This window comes from Piliocolobus tephrosceles, chromosome 4, assembly GCF_002776525.5.
Source record: "Piliocolobus tephrosceles isolate RC106 chromosome 4, ASM277652v3, whole genome shotgun sequence".
NCBI lineage: Eukaryota > Metazoa > Chordata > Mammalia > Primates > Cercopithecidae > Piliocolobus > Piliocolobus tephrosceles.
Window position 1 is genome coordinate 38,349,585 of NC_045437.1, and position 13,564 is coordinate 38,363,148.

Here is a 13,564-nt window from a genome sequence, read left to right on the forward strand (position 1 = left end):
TGATGGGTGCTGACGAGTTGATGGGTGCAGCACACCAACATGGCACATGTATACATATGTAACAAACCTGCACGTTATGCACATGTACCCTAGAACTCAAAGTATAATTAAAAAAAAAAAAAGCAATGATCATGTATATGGTAATGGACACCTAGATCTCTTTTTACAATTTAGATCATTCTCTCCATTTTGATTCAAATAATCTCCTTGTTGTAGGATAACTCCATCTAATGTCATATAGACCCTCAAACTCAAAATTATCAGCATTTGAATCATTATCTTCTTAGAACCCACTCCTTCTTTGGTAGATTTCCTGCATATCCAATTTCCCACATCTCTTTTGATGGCCTATAATTCACTGGTTGTGTGTATCTGTGTGGTTGTTTTTTCTATTTGTTTGTTTGTTTGTTTGTTTTTGGCTTTCCATTTTTGTAAGGTCCATCTATAGAAAGTTTAGTTTGTGGTAGGCACTGTTCTAATCACTTTACAGTTATTAACACATTTAATATTTCTGAAACTCTATGAAGTATATACTACTATCATGCCATTTTATGATGGAAATTGAGATCCAGGAAAGATAACTAAGTTGCCCAAATTCACATAGATGATAAGTGGAGGAATTTACCAAAATTTAAACCCAGAGAGTCTTAATTCAGAACCTTGTGACTGATCATATGCTATACTATCTCCAATTTATTACTAATCTCTTAATTCTTAAATATGCTGGATTTTATCCTTCCTCTTCATCTCTACTATTACAGACCTAGATTAGCCTTTCGTCATCTGCTTCTTGGACCATAAAATAGCCTCCTTCTGTTCTCATTACCTCTAGTCTTGTTCCCTTAAAATTTATTTCTACAAAACACGAAGTTCTAAAATGAAACTCTCAGCATCTTGCTCTCTGGAGTGGCTCCCTCATTATGCTTAGGATTATGCTCAGTGTATTTATTACGGTACATGAGTGCTTTCATGAGTTGACCCCTGCCTATGACTTCAACCTTGAATGCATGAGTTTATTTGTAGAACAGAGTCCCTTTCAAGATAGCAGTTTCTGTAGGGGAAGACTACATATTTTCCACTTGAGAAACATCAACATAGGACAAATGACCAGGTATGTAGTAGCTTTATCTGCTGCTAGATTTTCTAAATGGGCTTAAGTTGCCAGTAGAAAAAATAGTTGGAATGTTTATTAAGCCTCTGCTTGCAATTTTGCTGTCAACTTTAATGGCAATTCCAATTAAATATTTGTTCTTTGCCTTCATTAGAAATATTAACTTAGAGTGTTAATATACTGGCATGAATTTTTTATTCATTCAATAGGCATTTATTTAGCATAGTATACAGTATTAGTTTTTCAGGATTCTGTGGTCAATAAAAGACTGAGATAGTAACCAAAAAATACTTATTATGCAGCAAAATAGAGAAAAAAAATCAAAGCATATTGCATTTATTTGTAGGAGAAGCATTTTAGAAGATGGAGAATTCAGAGGAGAAAGCTGAGGGTGGGGTGGCAATCAAAAATCAGATCAGGATTGACTTTGTACTCCTTGCCAAGGAGACTGACTACTGCACTGAAGGCTATAGATAGACACTCACCAAATTTAAGCTGCAAGGAGAATGATCAGATTTATTATTTTTATACTGAAATGTGGGGAATGATTGAAGTTGAGAAAAACTAGAGGCTATAAACTAAGTAGACAATTTTGAGTCATTCCTACATGAGAAGTGATGGCAGCTTAAGGCAGTGGCAGTGGGAATGGGAAATAAGAAACAGATTTAAAGGAGATTATAATAATAGAAATTGAAGACTGATTGGATATTGTGGGTTTTGAGGAAAATGAGTTTGTAAAGAATGTCTTAAGGAGGAATTTCAGGTTTTGAGTTTGATGACTAGGGTGATATTATTTCCACTTACCAAGACAGAGAATTCAAGAGCAAGAAGCAGAAAATTGGGAGGAAGATTGGTTATCGGTTTTAGGTATGTTGACTCTGTGACAACGGCAGACAACTGGATATACAAGCATCTACTTCAAAGAGAGATGTGGGCTCATAACATAGGATTTGTATGCAATCAGAATAGACTGAAAATCGAAGCCATAGGAGAAAAGAAAAAGGAAATCACTCAAGAAGAATATAGAGAGAGAAATTAGTGAAGCAAACTAGGAACTCTGGAAAGAGTTCAATACTATTTAAGGATTCTCCAAAAGGGAGCTCAAAATAAGCTTGAGACAGACTTGAAGAGGGTTGAAAAATGAATAGACACAAGATAACAGGGAGTGGGGAATAAATGCAATGCACATATGTTGAGATAGCAACTGTAGACAACATGGGTATATAGAGATGAGAGAAGTTTCTTCATTTGTTTCTTTTTAGATGAGACCTTTGAAAAATATTTATATATGAAGCCCAGAGTGGAAGGAAAAAGAAGGAAAGTTTGAGTGGAGGCTTAGTAGAATGTCTAGCAAGGTGCTTGGAGTGGGATCCAGGCCAGGGAGGAGAAAGAATAACTTCCTACTGAGAGAATAGAAGGATGTAAAGATGGATCGAGTAGCAAAGTAAGTACATAGAATAACTTTGAAGAAACAACTGGGAAAGCTCCTGCCTAAGACTCGGGTATTCTCTGTTAAGTTGGAGCTAACGTCATCTGCTGCACCCAGGATCAAGACGGTGAGTAACAGTAAGAGGCTTGATGGTGTTGCTGAAAGATTGAGCCTGCTCCTGTGAAGAACAAGAATGAGGAAAGCCTCAGAAGGTATCATGGACCTACTGAACAGTGTGGAGGATCCAGTTGAAATTATAATGCTAGCTGTTTTTGTGTGAGCATAATTTTCTCTTTAGTATTCAGCAGTATAAGTTTACAAGTAGGGCAGAAAATAATAAAGTTCATCCCAAACCAGAGTTTTTCTGGATTGTAGGAGGAATGGAAAGCAAGGACACTGCTAATATTGGCAAATGTGGTCAAAATAGATCTAGCTTGCATGAACAAAATAATTTAGAGTAGGAGGAACAAGATACACCAGGAGAAAAATAGATTCCAAAAAGCCTGAAGGTCTAGATGAGGCCAAGTAGAGGTTTGTGGGCATAAATGAGGGTGACAGCTGAAAGGTTAGACAATTGTGGTAAGATGAGAGGGTTAAAAGCTGGATTTTCAGATTTCAGAGACAGCAAAGTTCTGGTAAAGACAAAGTCAGGGGTTAGGTGGCTAGAAATGAGAGTGGCTATAGTAAAATGGTATAGGAAGTTATGAGGCAACAAAAAAATACTTGGCAGCCCACATGATACTGAAGTCACCCAGGATTTTGGCAGGATTGGGGTGAAAAGTATACTTATAAACTGGGTGCATTTTGCAAATTTTTGTTCATCTACCAGTTCTTACATTTTCATGGCGACTCAGATTTAAGAAGAATTATAGTGAACACTTGAAACATGATTTAGGCTTACAAATTATTATTCAACAACAAAAGTGAAGACAGAACCAAAGAAAAGTAAGTAGAAGAGGACCTAAGTTATAAATGCAATCACTACTCCCCTCTCCCCTTTTTACTGACTACAGTTGTTCTTGGTCATTACCGTTAATTTATAAAGTGGTCAGTAAATCTTGACCTATTATGTGACCACTAATTATGTACCTAGCTAGCTTTGGGTAAGTCTTTTACTAATTATACTCTAAAACGAATAATAGCTAATATTTATTGAGGGCTTGCTATGTGCCAGTGACTTCCTGAGTGTTTCACATATTTAGACCCATTTATCTCCATGAGGTAGGCATTATTATTTCTATTTTATAGATAAAGAAACTGAGGCACAATGATGATAAGTAATTTGCCTGAGATTTTACAGCACTAAGGGGCAGAGGTGGAATTTCAACCTGAGCAGAGTAGCTCTAAAACCACAGCCCATTTGAGACAAAAGACCCTAAATGAGAGAGTATGAATGGATGATAATAAGATGTAATGGTGTATTCCCGTGTTATGATGGACCAGTATCATTCTGTCAAAAATGAAAGCCAATAAATTATTGCCAATAAGTAACTAAGGCAAGAGGTAAAAAATCATCCAACAAGAACTGGTGAGTATTATATTGAGTTGGTATTGGTAATAAGCTATAAAGAAGTATAATATGTATAATTTGCCTTCAGGCATTACTGATACACATGAGAAAGTAAATGACATATTTCATTAAGTAGTAGGAACTAAAGAAAAATTTCCCTCTAAGGAGTTAAAGTACATATTTCCCCTCATAAAAGTTTGTGTTCTTTTATGTATAATAATAACAAATTTGGCTACTTATTTTCTGAGACCATAACAGATTTGAATAAGGCGATTATCAGCAGTGGGAGCAGCAAGGGAGTGATTTGGAGGCCTTAGCCAACCCCTATTCAACTCCCACTGCCCTGGTTGGCACCACATAAATATTCAAGTTCACAACTACTATCTTCTTTCTAATAAGCTTGACATCAAACTTTTTTGGAGGTATTAATCTTACCTGAACTAGTAAAAGATATCCATAATCTTTATTTTTCCCACCATATGTGAACATAGATTAGTTTTGCTACAGAAATATTGATGTGTTAGACTATGCGATGCTGCTCAAACTCCACTTTGATGTATATTATATACAGGTAAGCCCCACATCACCTTTCTAAAATCCCAAACATTCCGAAATGCTGAAATACATCTGTTTCCAGGGTTATGGATAAGGGAAAGCAGTGTTTCCTCACCAAATGTGGCTTCAAGATCAGTCCTGGGCAGCCCCTAGCCTTCACCATCCTATGTCATACAAGTTATTACCCCACTAGAAAAGCTAAGAGTTGATCACAGTGGTGAAAACAGGAAAACTGTAAAATGCAGACTAAACGCCAAACAAACTAAATCAGCACAACAATAACCCTTCTCTCATCAGCAATGACCAAGGTGACCATGTTTGGTATTTTCTATATAAGAAAATAGAATGTTATCTAATACTTTTTAAAAACAATTGTCATCTTTCCATTCCAAAAATCTGTGCTTAAAGAAGTTTAACCTGGTATTATGGGGAAAAACCAACAGTCCAAAAGATTTCCTCAAATTTGTTGGCAACTGACTTATACTCTGACTTATAGGTATAAGAAACATGACCACATGTGAAAAAAACATGCCAGTCAAATGGTCAAGATACGATAGTCTTAGCATTCATGAGAAAACATGCTTCTGGCTGCAATATGTAGGGACTGCTTTATTATATTTTCTGAAAGTAAAGGAATATTAACCATGCTTCTTTAAAAGCATACACATTTTTCAAACTCGTGGGACTGATAACAATAAGAATCTTATAATAACTGAATAAAGCAGACCTTAAGGGTCTTCTTTACCAATGGGACCATTTTAAGAAACAGACTCTTGTAGCTCCTGGGTCAGAGCAAGCTTATTTTTATTATTTATTATATCTTGTTTGGAACAAAGAAGGAATCTCTAAAGGTGATAAATATTAATCCTTTTAATGGTGGAGGGCTACAGTCTGTCATTGTTCCAGAGAATTAGGTGACTTTAGGAAAGATAGTTGAGTTTGGAATAGTGTTGTATAGAATGAAAATCATTTTTATAAATCGTTTTCAAGAGGTAGAGGTGTTTAAGGTGAGTGAAAATAGCCACTCACATTAGTCAAGCAGGCTCTTCATAGGAGGATTCTGAAGGAAAACCAACGCAAAGGTGAGTTTTCATCAGGAGGCTAGCAAACAATAACAGCAAAACTCAAGTAGCATGGAAGCAATGTTATCACTACTTCAATCAGCCCTGATTTGATTTTTAGTTATCTTAGATCCTTAGATAATTCTTTCTATGGAGTCTAGGTATTTGCCACATCTTTATCACTAGGTGCATGTTACTGAGGATTGAGAAGACACAGTTGTATGTTTCTAGAGAGATCCAAACTACATCGCCTGTTCTTTGAGTCTTGTGTTCATGTGAAATTATCATTCTACTGAGTTTTTCACATTGTTTGGTACTAAACTTACTGAAGCAATTTTTCAGCCAAAAGTTGAACAATGTGTTTTCCTCCGAGGAGACTTACTTCATAGATCAAAGAAGCCACGTTCCAGGGTCTTCGGTAGTATGTCAAAGTATTTCCATCCCGATCCCGGTTACAGAGTCCATTGTAGAACTCATTGTCAAAAGGTGTGCTTAGGGGATCCATCCCTAAAATGTTGATCCTGAGAATGAACAAGTAGTATCAGAAGTGGAAATAGCACAACATAATGCAAGGCAGCCCTCTGTAGCTGGAAAAAGTAAGACAGCTTCAGTTCATGTCACCGTCACCCAATATGTGTGTGCTATAATCAGAAACAGAAGCAAGAGCCTGTTCACCTTGGCTTAGTGTCCCTGGCAGAAAGCATACCTTAGGAGGGCCTTATGAACTCTTTTAGGCAACTAAGGCACTGTTTAGAGTGCAATGAAAGAAATGCAATAAGTAAGGCACGTGGGACCATCTGGTTCCTGGAGTTTTAACTTCACTGCTGTAACTCTTACCTAACCTCCCTTAGTGAACCAATAACTGATGCTGTAATACCAACTATTTAAATTATTTGAGAACAGAGCATCTCAGGGGGCCAATATAACATATGCATGTAATTTTTCATCTATGGATCAACACTGGGGCTTTCTCTCTCTCTCCCTATTTTCTTTAAACTTAAGCCTTTTCCTCCAGCTGTCTCATTGCTTGTCAAGAACCTCATTCCCTCCAGGCTTGTATTATTTCCATTACACTTTCCAAGACGAACACAAAAATTTCAGCATCCTGGAAAGGCATTCTCGAAAGTTATATTTTTTCCCATAGCAAAATATTTTTATTTGGCAAGCTTTCATTCATAAATATAAATCTTATTTAGTTTTTTAAAAAGTTAAATTTTACTTCTAGGCTTAGAAACAATATACGAACAAGAAGCAGTTATTTCCTTGTGAAATACACTTCTGTTAATTGGAGGAACAGTCATTGCTGTCTAGGCTGTATCTGGAATAAATGGCCCCAAGCCAGGGAGGCCAATAGGTTTGCGGATCAAATCTGTAACTTACCTTGGCACAAAAACAAAAACTCTTCCATTGCCCTAGGAACAAAAACTATTCCATTGCCCACATTCCTAACTCCAATGAACTGGATTACAAACCTGGATGTTGGTTTTAAGACCAATTTGTGAAAGAGTGGGTAGTTTACCATAAACCCATGGCTTATGCAAGAGAAATAATTGAAAGGGTTTCCTGCTGCTAGTGGGTTAGTTAAAAACAACATCTTTACACAAATAGCACATTTTACAGAAACTTTGAATCTACAAAGTTCTAGTGAATCTAAAGTGGTTCAACTTTAATGGAAAGCAAGTTAACAAACTGACGCATAAATATCTTCCTCAAGGCTGACATATAGATAAAATCGACCACCTCTCACTGCTTGTCCCACCAAAATACCTTTCATGAAAAATGCTATGGCCCTAAAGTTCTAATATAGGAACAAAAATTAGACCTATTAATTTGAATATGAGAAAAAAGAAAATAAATTATATATTTGATTTACTTTTTTAAACACCTTATTCCTCATGATAGATTAAAATTTTGGTCCCAATTCTTTACCCATCTCTGCATCTACACCCTTGCCATGACCTTATAACAGGCAAAGTGTACTTCCCTCCCTAGTGGCTTTGTGCTTGGCCATGTGACTTACTTTAGCCAATGGCATGTAGTTGAGAGTGACAGTGGGCCAGTTCAAAGCATGGGCATGAAGAGGTCTCATTCATTGCCTTTGCTTTTGTGTATTTGTGCCATTGCCTTGAAAAGGGCTTCTAATGGGTAGCCGCTGCCCCTTCAACCTGGCTATCACTGACCCCAGTGAAAAGCAGAACCACCCAGCTGTTGCAGCTTGAGGCGAATCTCCCAGTGAAGCCCAGTCTTGTGAGAAATAAACAGTTATTTTTGTATCACTAAGGTTTTGACGCAACCACTCCACCACAAAGACGTAAAATAGTGGAAGCAAGTGACCTGGGTTGTTTCTTAAACAAGACCTCAGCTACATTTTCTTTATATGATAGTGAACTACATATCCCAGGTAGCTGTGTTAACAGAGACATTGGACCTCTTTGTTTTCAAAGAACAATGAAATCAACCTTTGTTTTTATTGATGATTAGCTCTTGGGTGACTACTATATCTATGTGTGGTACAGCGTTTGCACTTGGCAGGGAGGAATATTAAGATTGTTTATATATACTCTCTGCTTCCATGCGAATTGTGTTCAAATTAAGGAGTAGAACATAAAATCACCAATTTCAAAAACTAGACCAAGGAGGAATACACAGTCCGTCCTCCATATCTGTGGGCTCTGTGTCTGTGGATTCAACCAATCATGGATTGAAAATATTTGGAAAAAAATTACATCTATGATAAGATTGTACAAACTTTTTTGCCTTATAGTATAGCACCATTTATATCACATTTACATTGTATCAAGTGTTATAAGTAACCCAGAGATTATTTAAAGAGTACAGGAGGACATACATAGGTATATGTGAATACTATGTCATTTTATATCAGGGACTTGAACATCCTAAAAGTTTTGTAGTGTGGGAGGTCCTGGAACCAATCCCTGATGGGTAGAAAGGGAGGATTGTACTTGTGCCAAATGAGCGGTACATGTGAGTGCTTTACACATTGAGTCTTCTGGAGGAAGAACTCACCATGGGAACGTCATTAAAAGAGTTTTAGAAGAAGAAAGATTTGATTTGGGTTTTGAGGGGTGGGTAAATTAGGATGGGGCTGGTGCAGGAGAAATGTGTGGGTAAGAGCTCAGAGATGGAAATGGCATGTGATGAGGGTAATGGCCTTCAGATATTCTGTTTGTCTCCCCTATAAAGGAATTTTGATAAATTATGCTTTCCTGTACATTTTTAGTGCAATATCTAATATTTTTCATCTTAAGATTAAGTAGACACAAAGAATATAATTCCTAATAATGTTGCTGTTACTTGTATTTTAACATATAATTATTTTACCACTTGAAAAATAAAATCAATAAATATAAATGCAGTAGTGATGCTGGGTCATACAGCACTGATATTTTTCTAACAGTTGGAAATTTTTTAGTTATTTTTATTCCTTTTTATTTATGCTTTTTAAGTAGGCTTTACTTTTTAGAGCAGCTTTAGGTTCACAGCAAAAGTGAACAGAAGGCACACAGACTTCCTACATACTCTATGCCCCTTTTTATTCTTGAATTCATATTTCTATTCTATTTCCCCCACAGAATTTTAACCTAATGTAATATAGTTTATCTTTGAAAGTTTTCATTAATTACCTTGTCATACTTTTCTGTACCAAAAAGATATTAATTGAAATTTTAAAATATTAAATACTCTTTGACCATAGGGTCTAAGTATTAAAAATTCTTTATTAATAGTAGCATACATAAGTATCTTAAATTTTTTAAAATTATTACTAAACATAAGTAAATTTTATTGGAAAGCTATCTTAATGAAATGAATGAGTCTTCTTTTTAAATTAATATGTTGGTTCCTGTATCCATGAATGAATATTACTTCATTCATTCATGGTGCTAGGAAGAGATGGCATTCAGTATCAGTTTGATTCCGACTTTTCACTTTTATAGTTGTAAGTGCTGAGAAACTTTACCCACATAAATAAGTAGATAAGAATAAAAAAAGTTATTATTAATAATGTCACACAAATTTTAATCCCTTTTTCTGAGTTATATACCAAAAAGAGATCCCATAGTTAGTGATCTTTCATCAAAAAAAAATTTTTTTTGCTTCATTATCTAAAAATTGATTAGGTAATCTTTCAATGTTGATAAAAAGAATTTGAGATCACAAAACTTCAAGGTGTCAGAGTCCAGTTGAGTACTAACATTTGGAGTTGTTTCTTGTTTTCTTTTTTTCCTCTCTGTAGTAAATGTGAGATGGGTGAGGAGTATACTCTGCTCTTAGAAAGTAAGAAGTAAGTGATTGTTTAAAAAAGAAGAAAGGAGAGTGGGCTTGACAACTTGGATGCAGCTGAATTGTCACGCTTATTAATTTTATGAAAAACATGTACATATGGAAGTTGAGGATTTACTATTAGCTTAGCTAAATAATTAATAGTTGAGGAAACTATTACCTTAAGACTTACTTGTCTCCCCTTGGCAAGTTTTTGTGTACCCCATGGTATGTATATCCTAGTTTGAAGGTTATTGTTTTATAGATCATCAAATTGGCCAGTTGGCTGGACCCATCTGGAAAGTTACAATAAAGTTGATCCACAGTCTAATGCACAACTAAGGAAGAAATGTTTCAAAAGCTTTGGACTTGGTTCCACTACTACAGGGACAGCCAGTCTAGTCTAGAATAAGCCAGTTTTTTTTGCCAAGAAACATGAGCACTTCTCATGGATGGAAAGTCATCATCTGGGAAATAAAAAAAAAATATGTTCTTTGGCAGTGCTTAGAGATGCCTGTTTTCACACCTGCATCTAGAACCACAGGCAGTTCCAATTTACCAGGTGAACTGAAGAGAAAGCTCCCTTCACAGAAGTGGTGTTATGCTTAGATCACAAAAAATAATTCCTTGTATATTGTACATCACTTATAGCTGGCTGGATTTATGCCTTTTCAATGAATGCAAGATGGGCTGGGGGATTTCCCTAAACACTTCTGGAGAATCTTAGATGCCTTCAAATAAGAGGCTGAAACATTTGTGATACAACTCAGTTTTCCTGGCATAAGAACATAGGTGTGAGAGGCCTTCAAATGAAAACAATATAAATTAATTACCATGAGTGTTTGTGACTTTCACATTAGAAGAAGCTAACTGTATGTGACTATTGATAGGACTTGTTGAGGTTGTCCAGATTGAATTGGGTAGATGTAGTTTATAAGCATGTTGCTATAATTGGGGAGTTTACTCCTATTACCTCTATTTTGCAAAGAATCCGCAGCTCCATATAAGAATACGGGAGGTTTATAGTAAGTAAACATGCAACATTAATGGTATTAAAGAATATTACAAATGTAACAATAAATGTTGTTTTGAAACCTCTTCCTAAATATTAATTACTGATTTATACCACTCTCCTATATTCCTTAATTCAAATATTTGTGTGATAAGTAGCTACTTAAGGAGTTTCATTTTTTAAGGTTAGTTTTGCTTTGAAGTTAAGGTGTTGAAGTTAAGATTTACGGATTTTGTAGTGATGTGAGGGAACTGCTGTGGGTGTTGGTTGGTGTTTTAAGGAGGAGAGGGTAAGGTGGTATGGTAGAAAAATATAGTTTCATGAGACTCAGAGAAACTTATTTCAGCTCTACTAGAAACTAATCATTCAAATGACCTTATTTATTTCACTCATTTCTTATCTGTAAAATGAATATAATACCTCCTCTAACAATCTCCCAGGATTATTAGGAAAATCTGTGGAGATACAGTGTGGAAAAATATTTTGAAAAGTTTAAAGTATTATGCAAATGAAAGTTGTCATAGAAAAATAGGCTTTATGAAGACTAAATTTAACATAGGTTGTTACTCATGGTAATGGGGAATTTAATAAAAAATGTTGATGGACTGATTCTATCAGGACCTACTTCATTTTCCATTTCTACCAGCCTTGCTCTTACCTTTCCCCATAGCTGGGGCCCCACCTTCTTACAAAGCCTTGAAGACTCAGCTGTGGGATGGTCCCCAACACCAACCCTGACTGTGTTAAAGCGTGAGATATTTAAGAATTCCTAGCTAGCCCTGCCTCATTATGAAACTCCCTGGCAAATGCTATGCAACAAATTTTTATTTTCCCTGAACAAAGGAAACCAATAGATTATGAATGATTGTTTTTCAGCTAAATGGGCTAATATTTCTATATTCTTTTCCTATAAGACAAACTATAAATTTGCATTGAATGAGAATAAATAACATATGTTAAGCTGTTTCATTGAGATTAAAGAGAAAATTGTTTCTTGAATCCCAAATAAAGCAAAATAAAGTAGTAATGGGCTTTCACCATGGACTCACAATCTTTCCCTGAGGAGATAAATAAAAAGAGTCAGGACTCATTTGAGCACACCACCATCTAGTTATAAGGTTTGGGAAAACTCCCGTACCATTTACTGCCTAAAATTTACTAAGAGGGCTTGCTGAGCTTAGGGGCCTAAAACCATCCATTCGATTCAAGATTCCCACCTTTTAGGCTAAGGGCCAAAGGCACTGTAAGTAATTTTGAATGCTGCTTGAACAAGACTGTATAAAGGGTATGAAGGGCACATGAAATGCTTTATCTGGTACCTGACTCTTGGTATTCTGGGATATTTTTCTTACCTAGACTTAAGAAGTAGAAGTTTCATTTGGCTAAGAAAGAGGAGACATTTCCTTCATTAGCTAACCTTGATAGAGGTCTTATCATAGGAACTGCCTAGTACCTTAGTGTAGGGTTTCTCAACCTTGGCGTTGATGCTTAGGGTCAGGCTGTCCTGGGCTTAGCATCATCTCTGGCCTCCACCCACTACGTACCAATAGCACTCCCCGTTCTCGCACCCTCCAAGATGTCACAGCTACAGTGATCTCCAGATATTGTCAGATGTCTGCTGGGGAAAAAATTACCACTGATTGAGAACCACTGCATTACCCCTCTACCAGTCTTGCTCTGACCATCACCCCTATCTTTTTTCATCTTCCCATCTCCATACCCAGGACTGGAGTCCTGTCCCTGAAAAGAAAATCAGTCTTACCTGATGCCAATTGACAATATTTTAGAAAGCACTTAATAGATATTCATTAATTAATAATTAGCCTATTTATCCACCTACCAAGTATTTACTGAGCACCTACTATGACTCAGGCACTGGAATTATGAGGAGACACATTACATTATAGGTGAGGAAATAGAGTCATATACCATCTCTTTCAATATACTACTGGGTGGAATAATGACCGTGCCTTTTTTGGGGACAATTTTCCAACAAATCCACTTTTACCCAGAACAGCAACAAATCCACCTTTACCAAAAACAGCTCAGAATGACTAAGAGAGGCTGTGTAGTAGATATTCCTAGGATGCCCTCTGACTATACATGGAACAGAACAGAACCGAACTGAATTTCTCTATTCTGTATAGTCCTGAGTTCTAAACTCTAAGACATCCCATCTGAGATCACAGCCACCTGTCTGAAGGCCCTAGGTTTTGTATGGAAAATGAGTGAAATGTCAGCTCTCTGTAATGAGAAACCAGAACCTCAACATAATCATCCTCTGACATCAAAACTGCTTCCTCTGATCACATTCCTCCTGGGTCAGCTCCAGAATGCTAGAAACTCCTAAGACCCAGGAGAAGTTCCAATGGAAGACAGCCTTCCTAGCAATGCAAATATTTGAATTGAATTGCTAGATCTCCTATTGGAAATTCATTCCAAATGTTAACATGTCATGTCAATGTTGCTGTGGTCTCCCAGAGGTTCCTAAATGAGAGATTTCATTTAGGACTGAGAAAACAATCATCTAAAATCTTGATCATCTAGTCCAGTCTACAGACCCCTACTGAGGCCAGGCAATTTGTCCAAATCATCCTGAGATGCT

General features: G+C 36.4%; 1 protein-coding gene across 1 annotated transcript in view; it reads right to left on the minus strand.

The window, feature by feature from the left end:
- C9 (complement C9) overlaps positions 1-13,564 on the minus strand; it is an 87,516-nt gene that overhangs the window by 56,900 nt on the left and 17,052 nt on the right. The window contains exon 5 of the mRNA XM_023216468.3: positions 6,049-6,187. Within this exon, the coding sequence (XP_023072236.2) occupies positions 6,049-6,187 (139 nt within the window). The remainder of the gene's footprint in view (positions 1-6,048; positions 6,188-13,564) is intronic.